General features: G+C 37.6%; 1 protein-coding gene across 2 annotated transcripts in view; it reads left to right on the top strand.

Annotated features, from left to right (window-relative positions):
* Window positions 1-140: 140 nt before the first annotated feature.
* The window catches only part of LOC121652588 (cAMP-specific 3',5'-cyclic phosphodiesterase 4D-like), a 92415-nt gene continuing 75967 nt past the window's right edge, over window positions 141-16588 (top strand). Inside the window, exons 1-2 of one of the 2 annotated variants that reach the window (XM_042005429.1) lie at window positions 141-290; window positions 8560-8610. In XM_042005429.1, the coding sequence (XP_041861363.1) occupies window positions 8596-8610 (15 nt within the window). In that variant the 5' untranslated portion in view covers window positions 141-290; window positions 8560-8595. The remainder of the gene's footprint in view (window positions 291-8559; window positions 8611-16588) is intronic. The other variant, XM_042005432.1, reaches the window with a different exon arrangement.

Genomic DNA, 16588 nt, shown 5'->3' with positions numbered 1-16588 from the left:
ATGTCAGCCTAAACAGCAACAGATAGAAAACCACAAGGTTGACCTCGTGCTCTGCATAGTAAAGTTGTTTACGTGCCAGTGGTACGCTTCCTGTCATGTGATCAGGTTGCCGACGTCACAGTGACGGCACCGGGCACGCAGTCCGCAAGTTGCAGAGTTTGAAGTCTAAGTAGGCAACTATTAACTGTAGCAATAAAAATGTAAAGGCTGATAAGTGCTATAGCACTACCTGACAGACGCCTTCAGCGGCAGAAAGAAACCCCCGCGTGAGAAGACGGCCGAGCGCTGCGGTGAGTGAGAAAGCTCGATAAACTTAACCCCTCCACAACTCCACAACTGATGCGACGGAAGATGCACTCAGATAGAAAACTCTTTAATTTGTGGGGTTTGGTCTTTCTACGTTAAATTAAAAGTAAAAAGTGCTGAAAAGTTGTTGGTCGAAAAGGAAATTAACAAAAAAGGTGACTTTAATTGTCATGTTAGGTTATAAGCTGTTACAGAAGCTTGTCTTTTATACGCAGCAGCACCTTGGGACAGGTATTGTCTCAATTAATATATTGTCTAGTTACTATAATGCATTAATTCAGTGAATAGAAGGTCTCTTCACTTTTATGTTTTTTTTTTAAATTCCCTTGAAAACATGACGCATATTTCTAGTTTTAAGTAGGCTATTAATAGGCTTCTAGTCCGTGCTGGGCAACAATATCTTCTAAAATGTTTATCAACAGATCAGTACAGCTCCGTGTCTGGTCAGAGCTGCATTATATAATTTGTAGCGGGGATCTCTCATGGAATAGTTCAGCTTTATGAGTAAACCAACATGGAATGTGTTTCCCCAAAATATTTATGCATCCCTCCTCCTCCCTTTATCTCCTTCCTTCCTCCATATCTGCTTCCTTCATTCTGTCTCAATGACCCCCAAACAAACACAGGTCTCTTCACTGTCTGATGAAGGCAAGTTTGTTTGCTTATTCTCCTTTCTTTCTTTCTTTCTTTCTTTCTTTCTTTCTTTCTTTCTTTCTTTCTTTCTTTCTTTCTTTCAAAAATGTTAGAAAAGTGTACACGTTTCTGTGAAATAACACTTCATTTTACTGACGTTTTTTTTTTTTTTTTATTTTAAGCTTATTATTGGTCACAATCAGTCACATTTTATATAAAGTTTGACATAGGGTATCCTCTCCCTGTCTGCTGCATTGTACATAACTGGCTTTACTTTAGCTTTCCATCCAGGCCTTGTAGGGTTTGTGTCTTTGTTTAAGTACTTGAACAAGAAAATATTAGTTGAATCAACCTTCCCAGGCAGCCTAAATCAGAAAATTGCAGGTTTTAATTGATTAACTCTTCAGAACCAATGAGAAATTGACAAAACTCAGACTCATAAAGGATTTGCTGAGTTTGTTTTTGAACAACTGTTTATATATGAAAAGTTTGTCCTCTGGTTTTGACGTTACCCATAAGAATTTTTGAGTTGATAAAAATTTATTTGGCTCAACTGTAAATTTATTAAGCTTCCATTTAAATGAGTTTTAAGGGCTTTTTACAGTTAGATATAAGAGACTCTTTTTCGCTGCATCTGTTTTCCTTTTCACTTACGGAGTTTTGGAATGATTTAGCAAAAGCCTTCAGTTTGTTCAGCTTTCTAAAGTTCAGTCAAACCTGTTTCTCTGATGTGGAAAACTGAATTCCTCTGAATTTCACCTCCATGCAGACCCACACAGATTTGTCCATTAGATGGCAGCATGCTCCACTGTTGAGCAGGTTCTGAACACTTCATGTATCACCACCGGAGCCTGTTTGGAATGCAAAGGCATGCCTGTATCTGCATTTTTCTGTTTGTGTGACTCATTGGTAACTTGACAGAAAAGGGGCATGTCTAGTCAGTTTAACTGAAATTAATCTGGGTTTCTATTGAAAGGTTATTAAAATGCAGACTTGTTTTGTCAGTATCCTTTTATACATTACAATGTAATTACTGTTCTGAAATGTGGTGGCTGGGGCCTTTTTTCTGCTCAACCACAGAAACAGTATAATTTGTCAAAGCTGATCAGTTTTTAGAATGAAAAGTATAAATTGAAATGCTTTATATTGGTTGAGTCATGGTGATATGTCTCTGTTTAGATGGCCACATGGTGGGGGTTTGCATCACTCATTGTATCATTCATCTTAACTGGAAAGTTGCTGTTGACTTTTTAGTGCAGCATGAGTTTTAATAAGTTGTAGCACAAAAGTAAATACAAGTACTCCACTTTCATTTTGTAATTTAGTGCAATACTTAAATAAAACAGCTTTTTTACTTTTCACCATTGAGTTTTACGTGTGTAGATGGTGAGTGTGATGGAAGTCGTGAGTCACATTTTGCACAGGCAAAACGTCTTTCTGCTGCTGCAGTGGAACCCTTGGACCCTTTGCAGGCATTATCAGCCTAGTTTTTAACAAGCATATCTACTATCTGCTTGCGTCACCACAAAGATGGCATCATAAGACCCCTGAAGTGTTCACTTTATGATGGCTGATTGTAGAATTCAAGAAGGATGCCGCTCTTCAGATAGTTAATCATTGCAGTGTCTGTTGTGTCGGGGCGAAGGGTTCAATCCAGGTTACATGTGATTGACTGCAGCGGGATCTTTTTGCACTTGAATTTATCATGATGTCAAACACTTATATGATGACATTATTTATTAAGGCACGTCAGCAAAAATACTTTTTACTTTTTAGTTTGAAAACAGGTTTCCACTTTGTTACACTGCTCTCCCTCAAAACTTTAACTTGACATTTAAAAAATCTCTGATTGCATGGTTGATGTGCTCTACTTCACCTCAGAACTGTGCCTCTCAGATTCCCTGCTGCTTGTTCAAATGCCCTACTCCGCAGTCTGAGTCCTTCTCCTTCAATCAGACTTCTACTGTGCACTGAAAACCTCTCTTGGATGTTTTTCTGGATCACTGCGAAAACAAAATCCAAACGAACAGTGTGCCAGCCATGAAACTGGTATTATTTTTTTGTTTTATTTCACCGTGGATTAAAATGACACATGTATGTTTATCATGAAGACTTTAGTGTTTGATCCTCTTAATGAATTTAAATAAAAACTACTTTACTAAACCCAGATGTTTTAACATTGAAAAAACAACAAAAAAAAAAAAAGGAAGTTATAAATGTATTATAAATAATTGTATGATATAAAGTATAATAACAATATAATAAAAATATTATGAGATGATAAGATAATAAATATCTAATGCATATGCCTTCAGTGAAGCAATAATTAGAGATTCATTAGGCTAACTGCTCACAGAATATTCTCAATACGTATTAAAAAGAAGAGCACAAAAATACCTAATAATATTAATGATGCTCCATCCGATATTGTAACCCAGCCAGTGTTATATAACTAACATAAAGCATTCACAAATAAAGTCATCACTGACACCAGAGGGGTGAAAATGTTTTAATTAATAGTTGTTTTTGGCTTTGGTGGACTAGTCCTGAGAAACCTGCAGTTTTTGCAGCCTTAGAAAATGTTGCCACTCTCTAAAGAAAAGGAGGGCTTTCATTATTTCCAGAAGTTCCACTCTTAAAAACAGGTAGACCAAAATGTCAAAGTATACTTTCAGCACAGTAGCTGACACCGCCTGAGAGCATCGCTTAATTAAGAAACCTCTCACCAGAAGACTTCCTGGGAGACTGCAGTGGAGTTTTTAAAAAAAAACAAAAAAAAAAAAAAACAAAAAAAACAATCTTTTACTTGAGGCTGAAGAAATTAAGCATTTCATGAAGCCCTCAAAACATTAAATGTTGAGCAAGAATTTGTACTTTTACTGTACTTTGAGCTAAAGCTGAGTTTACTTCTGTTAAAGCAGTAAAACCACCTTTCTGACAACTTAATAAGTCATTTTCACAGTAGACATTGTGACTTGTCATGGAGTTATAATGTAGATTTAGCTATTTTGGTTAGCTATTAACATACCTTTCTATGTGTGTTTAACTCCCATTTACTTCTTGTGTAGGTAAAATTAGGTAGGTTTAGGAATGTATAAACAAAAACTTAATTTACAGAATTAAACTTTTCTTTTTCATTCAGATCTCTAAACTTAAACTCTGTGTTGTTACAGATGAAATTCAACATGTACAACATGAACAGTCTTCACATCTGATGCTCAAATAAATGGCTTTATTTTGAACAAATTCATTGCTGATGTGTTTTTAAATTCTTGAAGTTTTGCCTACAGAAGTGTAGTATTTCAGCCATGCAAAAACTCAGGGCCAGAGTGGCTGGACACAATTAAAGAATCATGGACAAGGAGTTATAGAAGAAAAGATGCAACAGGCATCACAGGAAACAAAGAATAGACACTGCAAAGACCCAACAGACAAAAGATTAGTCATAAGACAAACAGAACAGGAAACAAGACAACGAGGAACTGACAACTAACAAGTAATATAGAGCAGTGCACACACACACACACACACACACACACACACACACACACACACACACACACACACACACACACACACACACACACACACACACACACACACAGGACAAAACAGAAAAAAGGTGAGGAGGAATCAAATAAACAGCTCGAAGCATTCAGAGAGCCCAGACGCCTGCCAAGATAAAGGGGTCACTCTCCTGAGAAAAACCCCAAAAGGTCCAACAGCCAACCCAGTACCCCGTATATCTGGGGACCAGATCCAGAATATCAACATGATCAGATTAAATAATGCTGGATTATAACATCTATCATCTTGTCATGTTTTTTTGCCAGTGATTTTGGGAATTATCCGACGAGTTAGAAGCTCTAACTGCAAAAATATCCCTACCTCCCAAAAGTAAAGAATCTCTTAAAAATCCGGATCGCCCCTAAAATGTAATCACTTGTTTCAATTCAATTTAATTTCTGACATTTCCTGAAAATTTAATCAAAATCTGTCCATTACTTTCTGAGTTATGTTGTAAATAGACAGACAAATGAACGTACGCCGCCATAAACATAACTTCTGCCTCGGTCGAGGTAACAAGAAACAGCTGAGGAGAAACGAACTGGAAGCAAAGCCAACTGAAATCAAGAATAGAGTCTTCCATCCTCCAAACCAAAAACAACAAAACCAAAACACTTTCTGGTTCAACAAAAGTAAGACTAAAAACATCTATTAAAGCAGCACCGCTGAACTTTGGCAGATTTTTGCACTTTAGCGAACGAGGGCTATCACTTTCTCTCTTTCTTTTCCTCGCTTCCTCCAATAGTGGATGAAGCACAGAAGGATGTAGCAGTTCCACATCAGAAAATCTCTTCAACCACGTAACCTCGAAGTCTGTGACATGATGGGCATTTTCAGCTGCTGTCTTTGGTCAAATCTTTTAATTTGCATTTATTGTGGTAATTTCTTCTGCTTCCAAACAAAGTTGCATCACATTACAACTGTAAAAAAAAGATGCAAAGTTTTCTAAAAAGCAACAAAACATTCATTACTTATAAACATCAGCTGAACTTTGCAGTTCTTTCAGCTAGAAAGTATTAATGTGACCACAGTCACATTGATGTCTGTCCCTTGGCTTTCAGTCTATGTTGTCCTCGTTCAGGTGGAGTTTTTCATGCGTTTCTTCCCTGTTACCACTGGTTTTTAATTGCTGATTACCACACCTGCTCCTTATCTGTCATTAATCTCTCTGGATATTTTCTGCATGGCTTCCTTTGTTCTCTTCCAGTTGTTTGTCACCATTGTTCATCACCATTGTTTGTCATGCTTGTCTCAGTCAGTTTTTGTCAGTCCATCTTGAGTTCTCATCTGGGTCTTGCTTTTGTTGGTTTCCTGTTTAGTTTCCTGAACATCCTGCCTGACTAGTGCTTTCAGTTTGTTCTCAGTTAACGCACCTGCCTCCCGTAGTCCTGTACATGGGTCCTACACCGTCTTCCTTGGACTGACCTGTGTAGGTCACCGGTGTAGTGATGCATTCACAATAAAGGAAATTTAAGATTTTGACTTGCCTGACTTTGAATTCAGCTGATGGGCTGTTCTTACAACCTGTTGCAATGCAAATTTCCACATATGATTTGTGTTACCACCCTAAATACCGTACACTTTAGCCACAATACCTTCTGCCATCATCAATGAACTGCTTTGTACCCACCATATAAAGATGTTTTAAGACTTTCAAATACATAGTTGATTTACTGAGCTTGATCCAACTTGGAAATAAACTCGGATATTTTTGGGGTAGCTGTGTCCCAGCAGTGGGGCCGCTGACAGCCTTTTCTCCAGTGTGAATACATTGATGTTCTTTTGAAGTTACTGCCTGAAACTCTTCTGACATTTGTCACACAGGTGTAAGGCTTCTCGCCTATGTGGATGCTCTCTTAACATTTCGGAGTTGACGACTGACTGAAACTCTTTCCACATTGTTCACAGCAGGGTCGTTTCTCCACGGTGTGGGCTGTCCGATCCACCTGTCTTTCAGTGACACACTCTTCTCCCATATCCTGAGATCTGTGTTGGGTTGTGGAAGCCTGGTTTTATAAAGCAAAAGTAGATGGAAAGAGAAAGGCACATCAGTGCACAAAGACACTGAATGTCAAATACATTCAAAGTGCACAGAATAATGAAGTAAAGAATGAATAAATAATTAAAAAAATAAGTAAATAATGAAGCTGGACTTGTAGGAGCGTAGTGTTAAGAAGATGAATAAGTTGCTTCAGTCTGTCTGACTTGTTGATTATTTAATCCAGGTTAACGTAGGTTTGGTTGAGATTTATGGTAGGGATGGTCAAATCAATCCAAATATCGATATTGTCTATACCATGGCGAGTATCAGTATCGATCGATACCAGCGTGATGAGATTGATATTTTTCTTACAGAGTGCTTTGGGGGAAAAAAGCCAAAGAATGAATGAGAGTCAACCAGTAGTAGGTTTTGCTACGGTGTTTGTACGGTGAGGCATAAAAGTAAAAGTTAGATTCTAAACCAATCACAGATGCTTAGCTGGGCATGCATTCCACTAAAAGTACTCCTTAAAGTACTATATTCTAATTATTCTAGGGATTAAATGTCCCCTCATTACTTTAATGAGGAGCTCCTTCCTTGACTTTTCATTTCAAATGCTCCTTAAATCTTAGATCTCCTTAAAAGATCCTTAAACGCAGCTACATGTATATCTAGGCTGACACTCATTCTGTAAAAGTTCAAGGATCTTTCTGTATGAGTAGCCAGTGAACAGCTCCAAACTAGTTGACAGCCATGCCAGTTTTCTAGTTGTTTTTATTGGGTGTAGTTGATGATAGAACTGTTGCCAGCATGTTGGCCTACTTGGCTGTTTTTGCTTTGTCATCATCACATTATTAACACAAAACCAGTAACATTTAGTGTTTGGCCAATCTGCTGGTATGGGCCTTCTTTCTTTGCTCTGATCATTTCTATCATGCAAGTTATAGCACACAGCTGGGTATAGTCGAATACTGAGCTATGTCTATCTCAGACATGATGAGAACAATTTTATCTTCCGTTTTACTGGTTACCAGGGTGACAGCTTCAGGCAGCAAAAAAAGGTGAACACTGAAAAAAAGATGCTAGGTGCAGCACTTTTCCTCCAGGTAAACAGTAAACAGTATATACTCTTTCCTCGTTGAGACAGTTTTTTTCTACAAAAAAAAACAACAAAAAAAAAAAACGATAAAACTCAGGATAAAAAAAATTCAGGCAGACACAAACAAAGGTTAGTTTTAAAGTTAGAAAAAGTTCTCTTATCTTTGACCATGAATTACTCTATCTGTGGCTCAGTTCTTGGATATTAAAATAAGAACAATAAGTTTAGTCAAACACTAGACACGTAGTAGTATCAGTAGCTGTGTTAAAAGTCCAGGCTCAGTATGTTTTTCTGTACCAGTGGTAGCCCTGATTATATATTCATGAGTTCAAGATTCATGAGTACAATTATAGTTTATCTTTTATCTTATTTCTGGGCTCAAAAAGTCTGCTATTTTAATCAGGATTTGAAGACAACACATTCTGTCCCTGCGGTGTGTTTGTGTAATAGCTTTTGCATTACGTTTTACTTTACAGCTGCATATGTGAATCTGTGTGGGCTGATCAATCTGTGAGCAAGATTTGAGTATAAATAAGTTAGTAAATCAGAATTATAAAGATGTTTCATAATGCACTTTCCTGTTCTGATAGAAAAGCTTTTTAGTCTTTGTGATGCCTCTGCCACGCTTATACATCCGTCCTCTATCCACACACAGTGCCTGTGATGAGTAATATGAACACTATATACAAGAGGCCTAGTTCATTAGTACATATTTTTGTTTATGCTTACACTTCTTTACTTTATTCAGAATGTATCATATATGATTCATCAGTGCAAAGTATTCCTTTAAAGTGATCTAAATCTAATTCCAGGGGACAGAAATGGATAAGAATACCTGAAATCTCTAAAGGATGATGAGACCCAGTTTCACTTATTTGCACATTACTTAACATGTCTTCTAAAATTTACTGGATCACCAAGTACGATGAATGTCCTTTTAACACCAGCTTTCTCTGTTATGTCTTTGTTTCAGCTGCTGTCTTGCTGTTCCAACATCTAACCAACATCAATGTCTAGGCTTCAGGTAAATAAGATTCATACTAAGGATTCCCCTCATATAAACACACACACACATACTAACACATTTTCTATCAAAGTTATCAAGTCTGCTGAATAAGTTGCATGTATTAAAGTTTTATTCTGCAGCTGTGTGACACGTCTAACTGCCAAATGATAACTGGTTTGAACTTGGATAGGTTTACGGTCATAAAGGCTTTATCTTTATATCAGCGCTTTGGTTAGAGTTAATAAAGTCACAAAGGACAGTTAAACACACACACGCTAATACACGGAGTGACTATTCAGAACAAGTGTTCTTATGAAAGTAAGAAGCATTTTAAAATAGTTTTTAATAATGTCTCAGCATTGATGGCTGAATTAGCTTCATAATCAGTGAAACTGGATGTCAGCTGGTTTACTTTAATATATTCATAGGGGAATATCACTGGTTATGAATATCTTTAAAACACCTCTAACAAAAAGCATATGTTAAAATTTTCCCCACATTAGCATGTCTGTTGGTCTTCTTTTATATTAACTGTGTATTAAAACAGTCTTTAAAAATGACTCAAAAACAAAGCCTCAGACAGACATTTTAACATGACAAATTCAAGGATACCTATAAACTAGGGTTTATAGGAATCTAACATGAACAAGACACGTTAACAATGTCACTGAAGAATCAGGAGTGTTTGAGCAGAGTTCAGGGTAAGCTCATGCGGAGCTGGGCTCAGTTTGCATGTCAGAGTGGTATAAATTTAAGCAAAGCAGTGTCAGAGACTGTAATGTCCACCATAGGTCTACTAGAATATGCAGTAATAGCATCTGACTTGGCAAGTATAGTTACTTTTTCCATAGATGAATATGGTGTCTGTTAATATGGACTACTCACAAAAAGTTTAGGATATTTGGCTTTTTGTATGATGTCAGAATGAACCTAAAATGCAATATAACTATAAGTACTTATTTTATAACATGCTGTTCTTCAACACAATGGTTATTTTACTTAAATGCCCTACATTCAAGATATAATATCAGTGTATGATATTTTTATATTGTCTGTAAATTTCACCCAGAAGTCGAATATCCCTAACTTTATGAGTAGTGAATTTCTTCAGCAACTGATAAATCTGATTTTATAATGTCAGTCCTCTTCCATGACACAACCTTTTCCTCTATACGGTTTCAGAAAGGATTCACATTTTGCTTGGCCAGACGTTTTAGTGACACACACTTTTTCACATCTCTTTATGTTAAAGCTGTCCAAAGGACATGAAGCCATTTTGTGAAACCCTGCTGCTTATCTATATGAAAGACAACCGGTGTTCACTGAAGCGGATCTTGATATGGGAAGGCTCAACTTCTCTTTCATGTGAGACCAAATCTCACAGTAAGTAGTTAGTTAGTTAGTTAGTAAAAGCTCTTTGGACATCTTGGTTTATGGTCTGATTTGTGTCTTGAGGTGTACAGTAGCTGCATTATTGCTGTGTTTCCTTCTGACCTTTGGGGCATCTTCATCTTGTGTTGTTCATGCAACAGTTGATTAAGCTGAGCTGCTGTAAGACAATTTCAGCTTACATAAAAAGAATAAAATAATAGACTTTATAATAGACTTTCAGTCTACCTGAGCAACATTAGACATGCAGGTAACAGTTTAGACTAGACTTAGAAAAATTTTATTGTCCATTGCAGAGCAGTGGAAATTTGTCTTTGAGGAAACGGCTCACAAATGAAAAAACACACAAGTTAAAAAAGCCATATACAACATAAAAGACATACCAACAAGCTAAGAAAAGCTGTGTTGATATTAACATCACCATTTACTGATAAAAGGAGAGATCATCTTTCATTTTGCAATTGATGCAGTAACTTGAGCAGTTATTTACACCACTGACAACATGCAGCTCCTCACAATGAAACACTGTGCTCTGATGAAACATCCTCCTTCATTATATGCAGGATTATAAATCCATTCATTTGTTTGTATGGGAGAAAAAGATTAATAAATAATCTCCTTTGAGAACATCTGTTTTTGATTGACAGCAGTTAAGGGCAATTACCACATTTATACATCAGGCTGATGATTAGCACAAATGAGAGCAAGAGGATGACACAGAGGGCGAGACTTGGCAGAAAAGTTAAACCCAGGAATTAAATCAAACTGCAAGAGCAAAAGTAATAACAGGTTGAGCACAATCTGGATTGTTCCACTGGGTCGCTTCAGCTTCCAAACGCAAGTAGTCCCAGCTCAGACAGTTCTATGGTGTGAAAGTGTAAAATTCAAGTTTATGATGAATTTGGGCTGTGTTTAAAAGTTTAACTGAATTCTTTATAAAACATTTTTTCCCTGAACTCCACTGCTTGTCAGGAAATTCAGATGATATACAATAGAATAAAACAGTCAGAGGTTTGGATTTACTTGTTTATACATTAGTGAAAAAAATCTTTAGAAAGCCTCTTAGTCTTCCACACTCTAAGGTCACCTGTTCCCTTTTGCTGTCTGTTGCCATTTTTCCACTTTTTTCCTTTCTCTTTATTTTTAGGCTTTTCTCTTGGGCCTTTAATTTTCTTGCCAACTAAGGCTTTGAAATGTGCAGCACTTGGCTTCTGCTAATGAAGACGGTGAACAGGATGTGCTCTTAACAAGCTAATTAAGGTTTGAGATCATCCAAGATTATAAGAGCTCAAACCCCGTGGGGCATCCAAACTTTATCATGGTACTTGTCACCCTTATTTAACTCAAATATTGCAGCAAATAAAGTGCTTGAGTGGTTGTTTGTGTTGGTCCTGTGATGGACTGGTGAGCTGTCCAGGGTGCTTGGTTGTAGAACTTCTCTTTAGCAACTTTGAAATTAGTGAATTTACTCTCATGTCCAGTATAGTGACCACAAAAAAGCAATCACAAATGTGTGATAAAAGTCATATACTAACATTTTGATGTTGATCTGCTGAGAAGATAAATCTGTTTACAGCTGTGAACAGAATTACAGCACAGCTGCTAGACTTCAGTTACTCTTTAATACTCCTGAAATACAGTTTATAGTATAATCCAACTGCTTCTGAAACTTGGATATGAAATAGGTTTCCTTTGATATTCCTGATGTCAGTCTGGTGGCTTTGATAGGGGTTAGGAAAAGAACATAATTTAACTTAAAATGCTGGTCAGCTCAGTTGGCAGAGCGTCAGGCTCCTGTGTGGGAGACCAGGGTTTGAATCCCTCTGGGGACGAAGATTGACACTTTCCAGTTGGGTTTTTGGGCAAGACCCTTAACGCTACTGCTTAACCATTGAAAGTGGCTTTTGGATAAAAGCGTCAGCTAAATGACTGTTATGTAAATGCAGTCTTTTACAACCTTGTAGTTGAGAACTGCACAGAAAGGATGGCTGCTCAGTGTGGCTGCAAGGGGCTCCTGACAAAGCATCATTAGGTGATGAGCCAGTGGCAAAAAATATGTTTTGACTGGAGTTTCAGACTGGAAAGGATAGGTCTCATTTGTAGAACTGCTATTTCAGCTAAACAAGGACAAATACTTGAGAAGAGTTATGCTGTTAGAAAGAGCCAGCTCCTGTACTTTGTTGTTGCACCAGTGATATTGTACACTGCACATTTATCAGCCCTGAACCGAGCTGTAATCAGCCATTACTCACTGAGTTAAAGCAGCTGAGGTCTGGGGTTTTAGTCTGTGTCGTGACACACTGAGCTGAACATATGACAGCCACTTTGGGTGAGCGTGAGTCACAAGCATTGATATGGCACAGCACTCTTGATTAATGGTAAGATGCAGCAAGGAGAAAAACCTGCTGAGAACCCACCATCCTATCTGATCCGACCAGCTTTACTGCTTCCATCTCATTCTCACGTCTTGTATGTGGCATAGCGGGAGACTGGTCAGGTGATAACCCAGCTTGCTGCTAAATCTCTGCTCTTTTGATTAGTGGGATAGATATAAAAAAAAAAAAAAACACTTCAAAAGAAAATAAGAAACATGTTGACAAAAATCAAGAAAGTGCTGCTGTAAATGAACTGATATGATGGTGCTGTCAGGTGAAGATGACTTTTCTCCAAAATAATGACTTTAGAGGAAAAAAATCAGGACAGTGCAAATTCTTGTACAAAAATAGAAAGAGCAGCAGTACAGTTGGTATAAAGAGTTGTTAATCTCTTCACTGATTTAGGTTGTTATGCGCCTAAGAAAAACATAAAACCTCAGGCAGGAGGAATTAAATTTTTAATCACTTTTATTATCAATAAAAAATATTCTGAAGGCAACAAACTGGCAAACTCATATTTTTACTTTGGTGAAAAGCAGTGTTTCAGGGAGAAATTTGACTTCTGACAAGCTGCATACACATGATGCATAACCTGATTTTTTTTAGGGTAACCTGTTTTGTTTTGTTTTAATTTTATGTGAGAAGAGTCTTTAAAACTGACTGTGAACATCAGAAACACTTGTCAAGGGATTTCAGGTCAAATATTATTATATATCATTAAAAACTGTGTTTCTGTTGGCATCTAATCACTTAAATACAATAAGCTACATATATATGTGTTTGTTGTAAGTCCACATATGTGCAGCTGCTGTATTTGTGCCACCGTTATTATTACAGCATCTCTGAATGGACAAACAACTCTGTGTGGGTAGTGAGAACCCTCTGAGCTTTAAAACTGCAGTAGAAGCTTTGTTTGGTAGGTGCTAGAGCACCTTTTTGGGATAAGTAACATCTTAAAAGGCACATAAAAGAAGACAGCATACATTTACACAACATCTGTGGTTACCTGTAGTGGATCTGAGGCCACTGGATCCACTCATAGATGAAAACATGTTTATGTCTGGAAATCTTTTGGACACTGATGGCCACCCTCCATTCACACTTTACTGCTTCTTTACCACTAGATTTCAACTATTCTTACACACTGTACCTTTAAATTATATGGAATATGAGCACCATGTGAAAAAAAACTGCAAGCAGCAGAACAAAAGTAAAGAACCAACCAAGTAAATGATTTCTTGATCACTATTACACATCCTTCATCAGCAAACTTTCTTTTTTAGTTAAAGGTCCCATATTATGCAAAATTCACTTTTTAATGGTTTTGGAACAGTCATACTGGTCCCCCCGCATGTGTAGGAGACCCGTAAGTGTGAAACTCTTTCAGGCGCTCTCTCTCCCCCCTGCTCCACCTCTAGGGAAGTAAGCGCTGAAATGAGCTTGTTTGAAAGCGTGTACGTTATGACGTCATAAGGGACAATAACCACTCCCCACAGAGCGATGGACCCGTCTACCGGCTCTCAAAGCCCGCCCTCTAAAAATCACCTAGCGCCTAGTGTTTTTCCCTCTTCGGCAACCCTCGTTAGCGGACATGGCTAAGCGACAGAAGCACTGTTCTGTTTGTGGCTGCATAAATGAACACGAAAACGTTTTTTTACTTCCATCCACTGAACCCACGAGGACTGAGTGGATTAATTTTATTTTTGGAGGAAATGTACCCGGAAAACTTCCAAAGGTTTTGCATGTCTGTGGCCAGCATTTCAAAGAGGACTGTTTCCACAACATGGGGGCATGGAAAGCAGGCTTCGCCAACCGTTTGAAGCTGAAGCCAGGTTCAATACCAACTGTCCGTGACACAGCTGGAGAGGTAAGAGCTGGCAGTTATTTTATCGTTTCGGCCTTATTAGTCTGATAGCTTGAAAATATATTAACCTGTCAATCACCTCATGACGGGCGATGCGATGGGTGGAGCCAACAGCTGAGCTGCTCCACCAGGGTTCCGCCCACCATAAACGGCACATTTCTGAAGCTGCTAAAAAGAGGGAGGTGAAGAGAAGCCACTGCACTCAAACTGAGGGTCGATTTGTCCATACCATGGCGGAAATATTTCATTTAGATATTAATGAATGGTCTCAGATTGGGAATAAAGTGTATAATATGGGACCTTTAACCGTTCTTATCCATGTGGAGTTTAAAAGATGGTAAACACAATCTTAACTTTGCTTACTGATTCAGTAGTAAATGAGGGCAGATATATGGGAGGTTTGAATACTTGGCGTTTGTTTGACAGATTTCTACCTGAACTAGCAGGTCTGCAGCCATTTCGACTGTCAGGGTGCTTCTTCAAAATGTCAGATGGACAGGCTGCTTCACAATCAAAAGCTTCCTTCCACATACACACCTTCACAGCATCAAACTGGAAAAGCTGCATCCAACTGGTGCTTGAACTTTCCAAAATCAACCATTCAATGTTCACACCTACTTCCCACTGTGACTGGACAGCTGTAAGGAAATAAAAAAATGAGCCTGAAAGACTGAACTCTTTATTTCTTCAGTTCTGTTTACCAAATGCCATTGATGATGTGATCCCCAGATCACATGTAAAAACCTTTTCTGACTGCAAACAAGCTGCATCTTGATTGTAACATGATCCTTAGATGCATCTCAATATAATGGCTGTTTCTGTCAAATGTAAAAGGTAGAGAAAATCAAATCAGAGAAAGCAAAGGTGATGGTTGTGTGTTACAGCCTGAGATGAACAGAGGACTTGCCAGTCATGGTTTGTTTTTGATGCCTGACAGCTCCAATCAGGGAAAGGAGACTCGCCAGATGGTAGGTCGATATCAATCAGCTCTCTCTGAAGGCAGCTCTTCATAACTCAACTAAAGCACAAATTACATGGAGGCAGAACTGAAAAAAGACACCTGTTTCTGAGATGCAAAGTTTTTTTTTTTTTTTTTTTTGGTTGCTTTAATTTAATTGAATTTTTAAACTTGGTCAGGTTTTAATGCTGTTTTGATCCACTGTTCCTTTTTTTGCTTTTTTGTTTTGTTTTGGTTTTAATATTAAATTATGCTTCTTGTATTCTGTAAAGCACTTTGAATCACCTGTCATTGAATTGTGCAGTACAAATAAACTTGCCGTGCCTAATCTAAACTCTTTAATTGGTGAAAAGCTGTTTTGGTTATTTGTTGTTTACTCAGAGATACACACATACAGTTGCTTGGCAGCCAGATAAAGCTGCTGTCTGTCTGCATGTTGTCTTATCAATTTGCACTGCATCGGTGGACATTAAGTGGATTTGCTGGGAGAGCACACACACAAAAAAGCCAATTTAATGCTCAGGCAAGAAGACAAACAAACTTATTTGGTGTCAAATCTGAAAAGTGTTTATGCTGTGTCTGCAATATCCTGAGGGCAGATAGGATTCATTATTAATTCAATAAATTATTTATTGAGCTATTTATAATTGCAGTGATAATGTCATCTTGAAAAATTGTAAACAATGTAATATAAGCAAACACTGATGTTTTATTTATGGTAATTATAACATATTACATGATATGTCATAATAAGTATGGGACAGATCTCATCTCTATTCTTTATTTACTATAATTGATGAAATGCACAATTTACTTGAAGGAAGCATGAAGCAGCCATGCAAACACGCTGGCAGTATAAAACAATATATATTGATATATAGAGGGCTGCAGAGTTTATAAATCAGCTGAGCTGTGTGAGCCTGCTCTGGCAGTGAAACAGCCAGCAGGACTCAGAGTCTAACTTTGGTATAGTATATAAACAAACATTTCTATTTAGCATAAAATATACAACATAGTCTGTGATTTTAAAAAAAAGATGGAAAAATGTACATTGAAATATTAGACAAAGAACTCTAAGCCTGATGTCAGCTTGTTACAGCAATAACTTTTAGGTGGTCATTAAATGTGCAGCCAGCCCGTCTGATACTTTAATCCACCTGCAGTGAAATAAAAATAATCCTTGTATAAAACAGTTTCAGTAAAAAAATTAAGCTTAATATTCTACATTCTACAGTCATTTAGCAGACGCTTTTATCCAAGGCGACTTACATTTGAGAGTAAGAACAACACAACCAAGAATTAAAACAAGATGGGACATCATAATTACGTGGTAGTCCGACTGCTGTGAGTCCAGTTGGACCCAGGTGCTGTCATGTAGTGCTAGAGGCAGTGCATATATATATATATATA

The sequence above is a fragment of the Melanotaenia boesemani genome, chromosome 14, assembly GCF_017639745.1.
Source record: "Melanotaenia boesemani isolate fMelBoe1 chromosome 14, fMelBoe1.pri, whole genome shotgun sequence".
In the NCBI taxonomy this organism is placed as follows: Eukaryota; Metazoa; Chordata; class Actinopteri; order Atheriniformes; family Melanotaeniidae; genus Melanotaenia; species Melanotaenia boesemani.
This window is presented reverse-complemented; position numbering and strand designations above follow the sequence as displayed.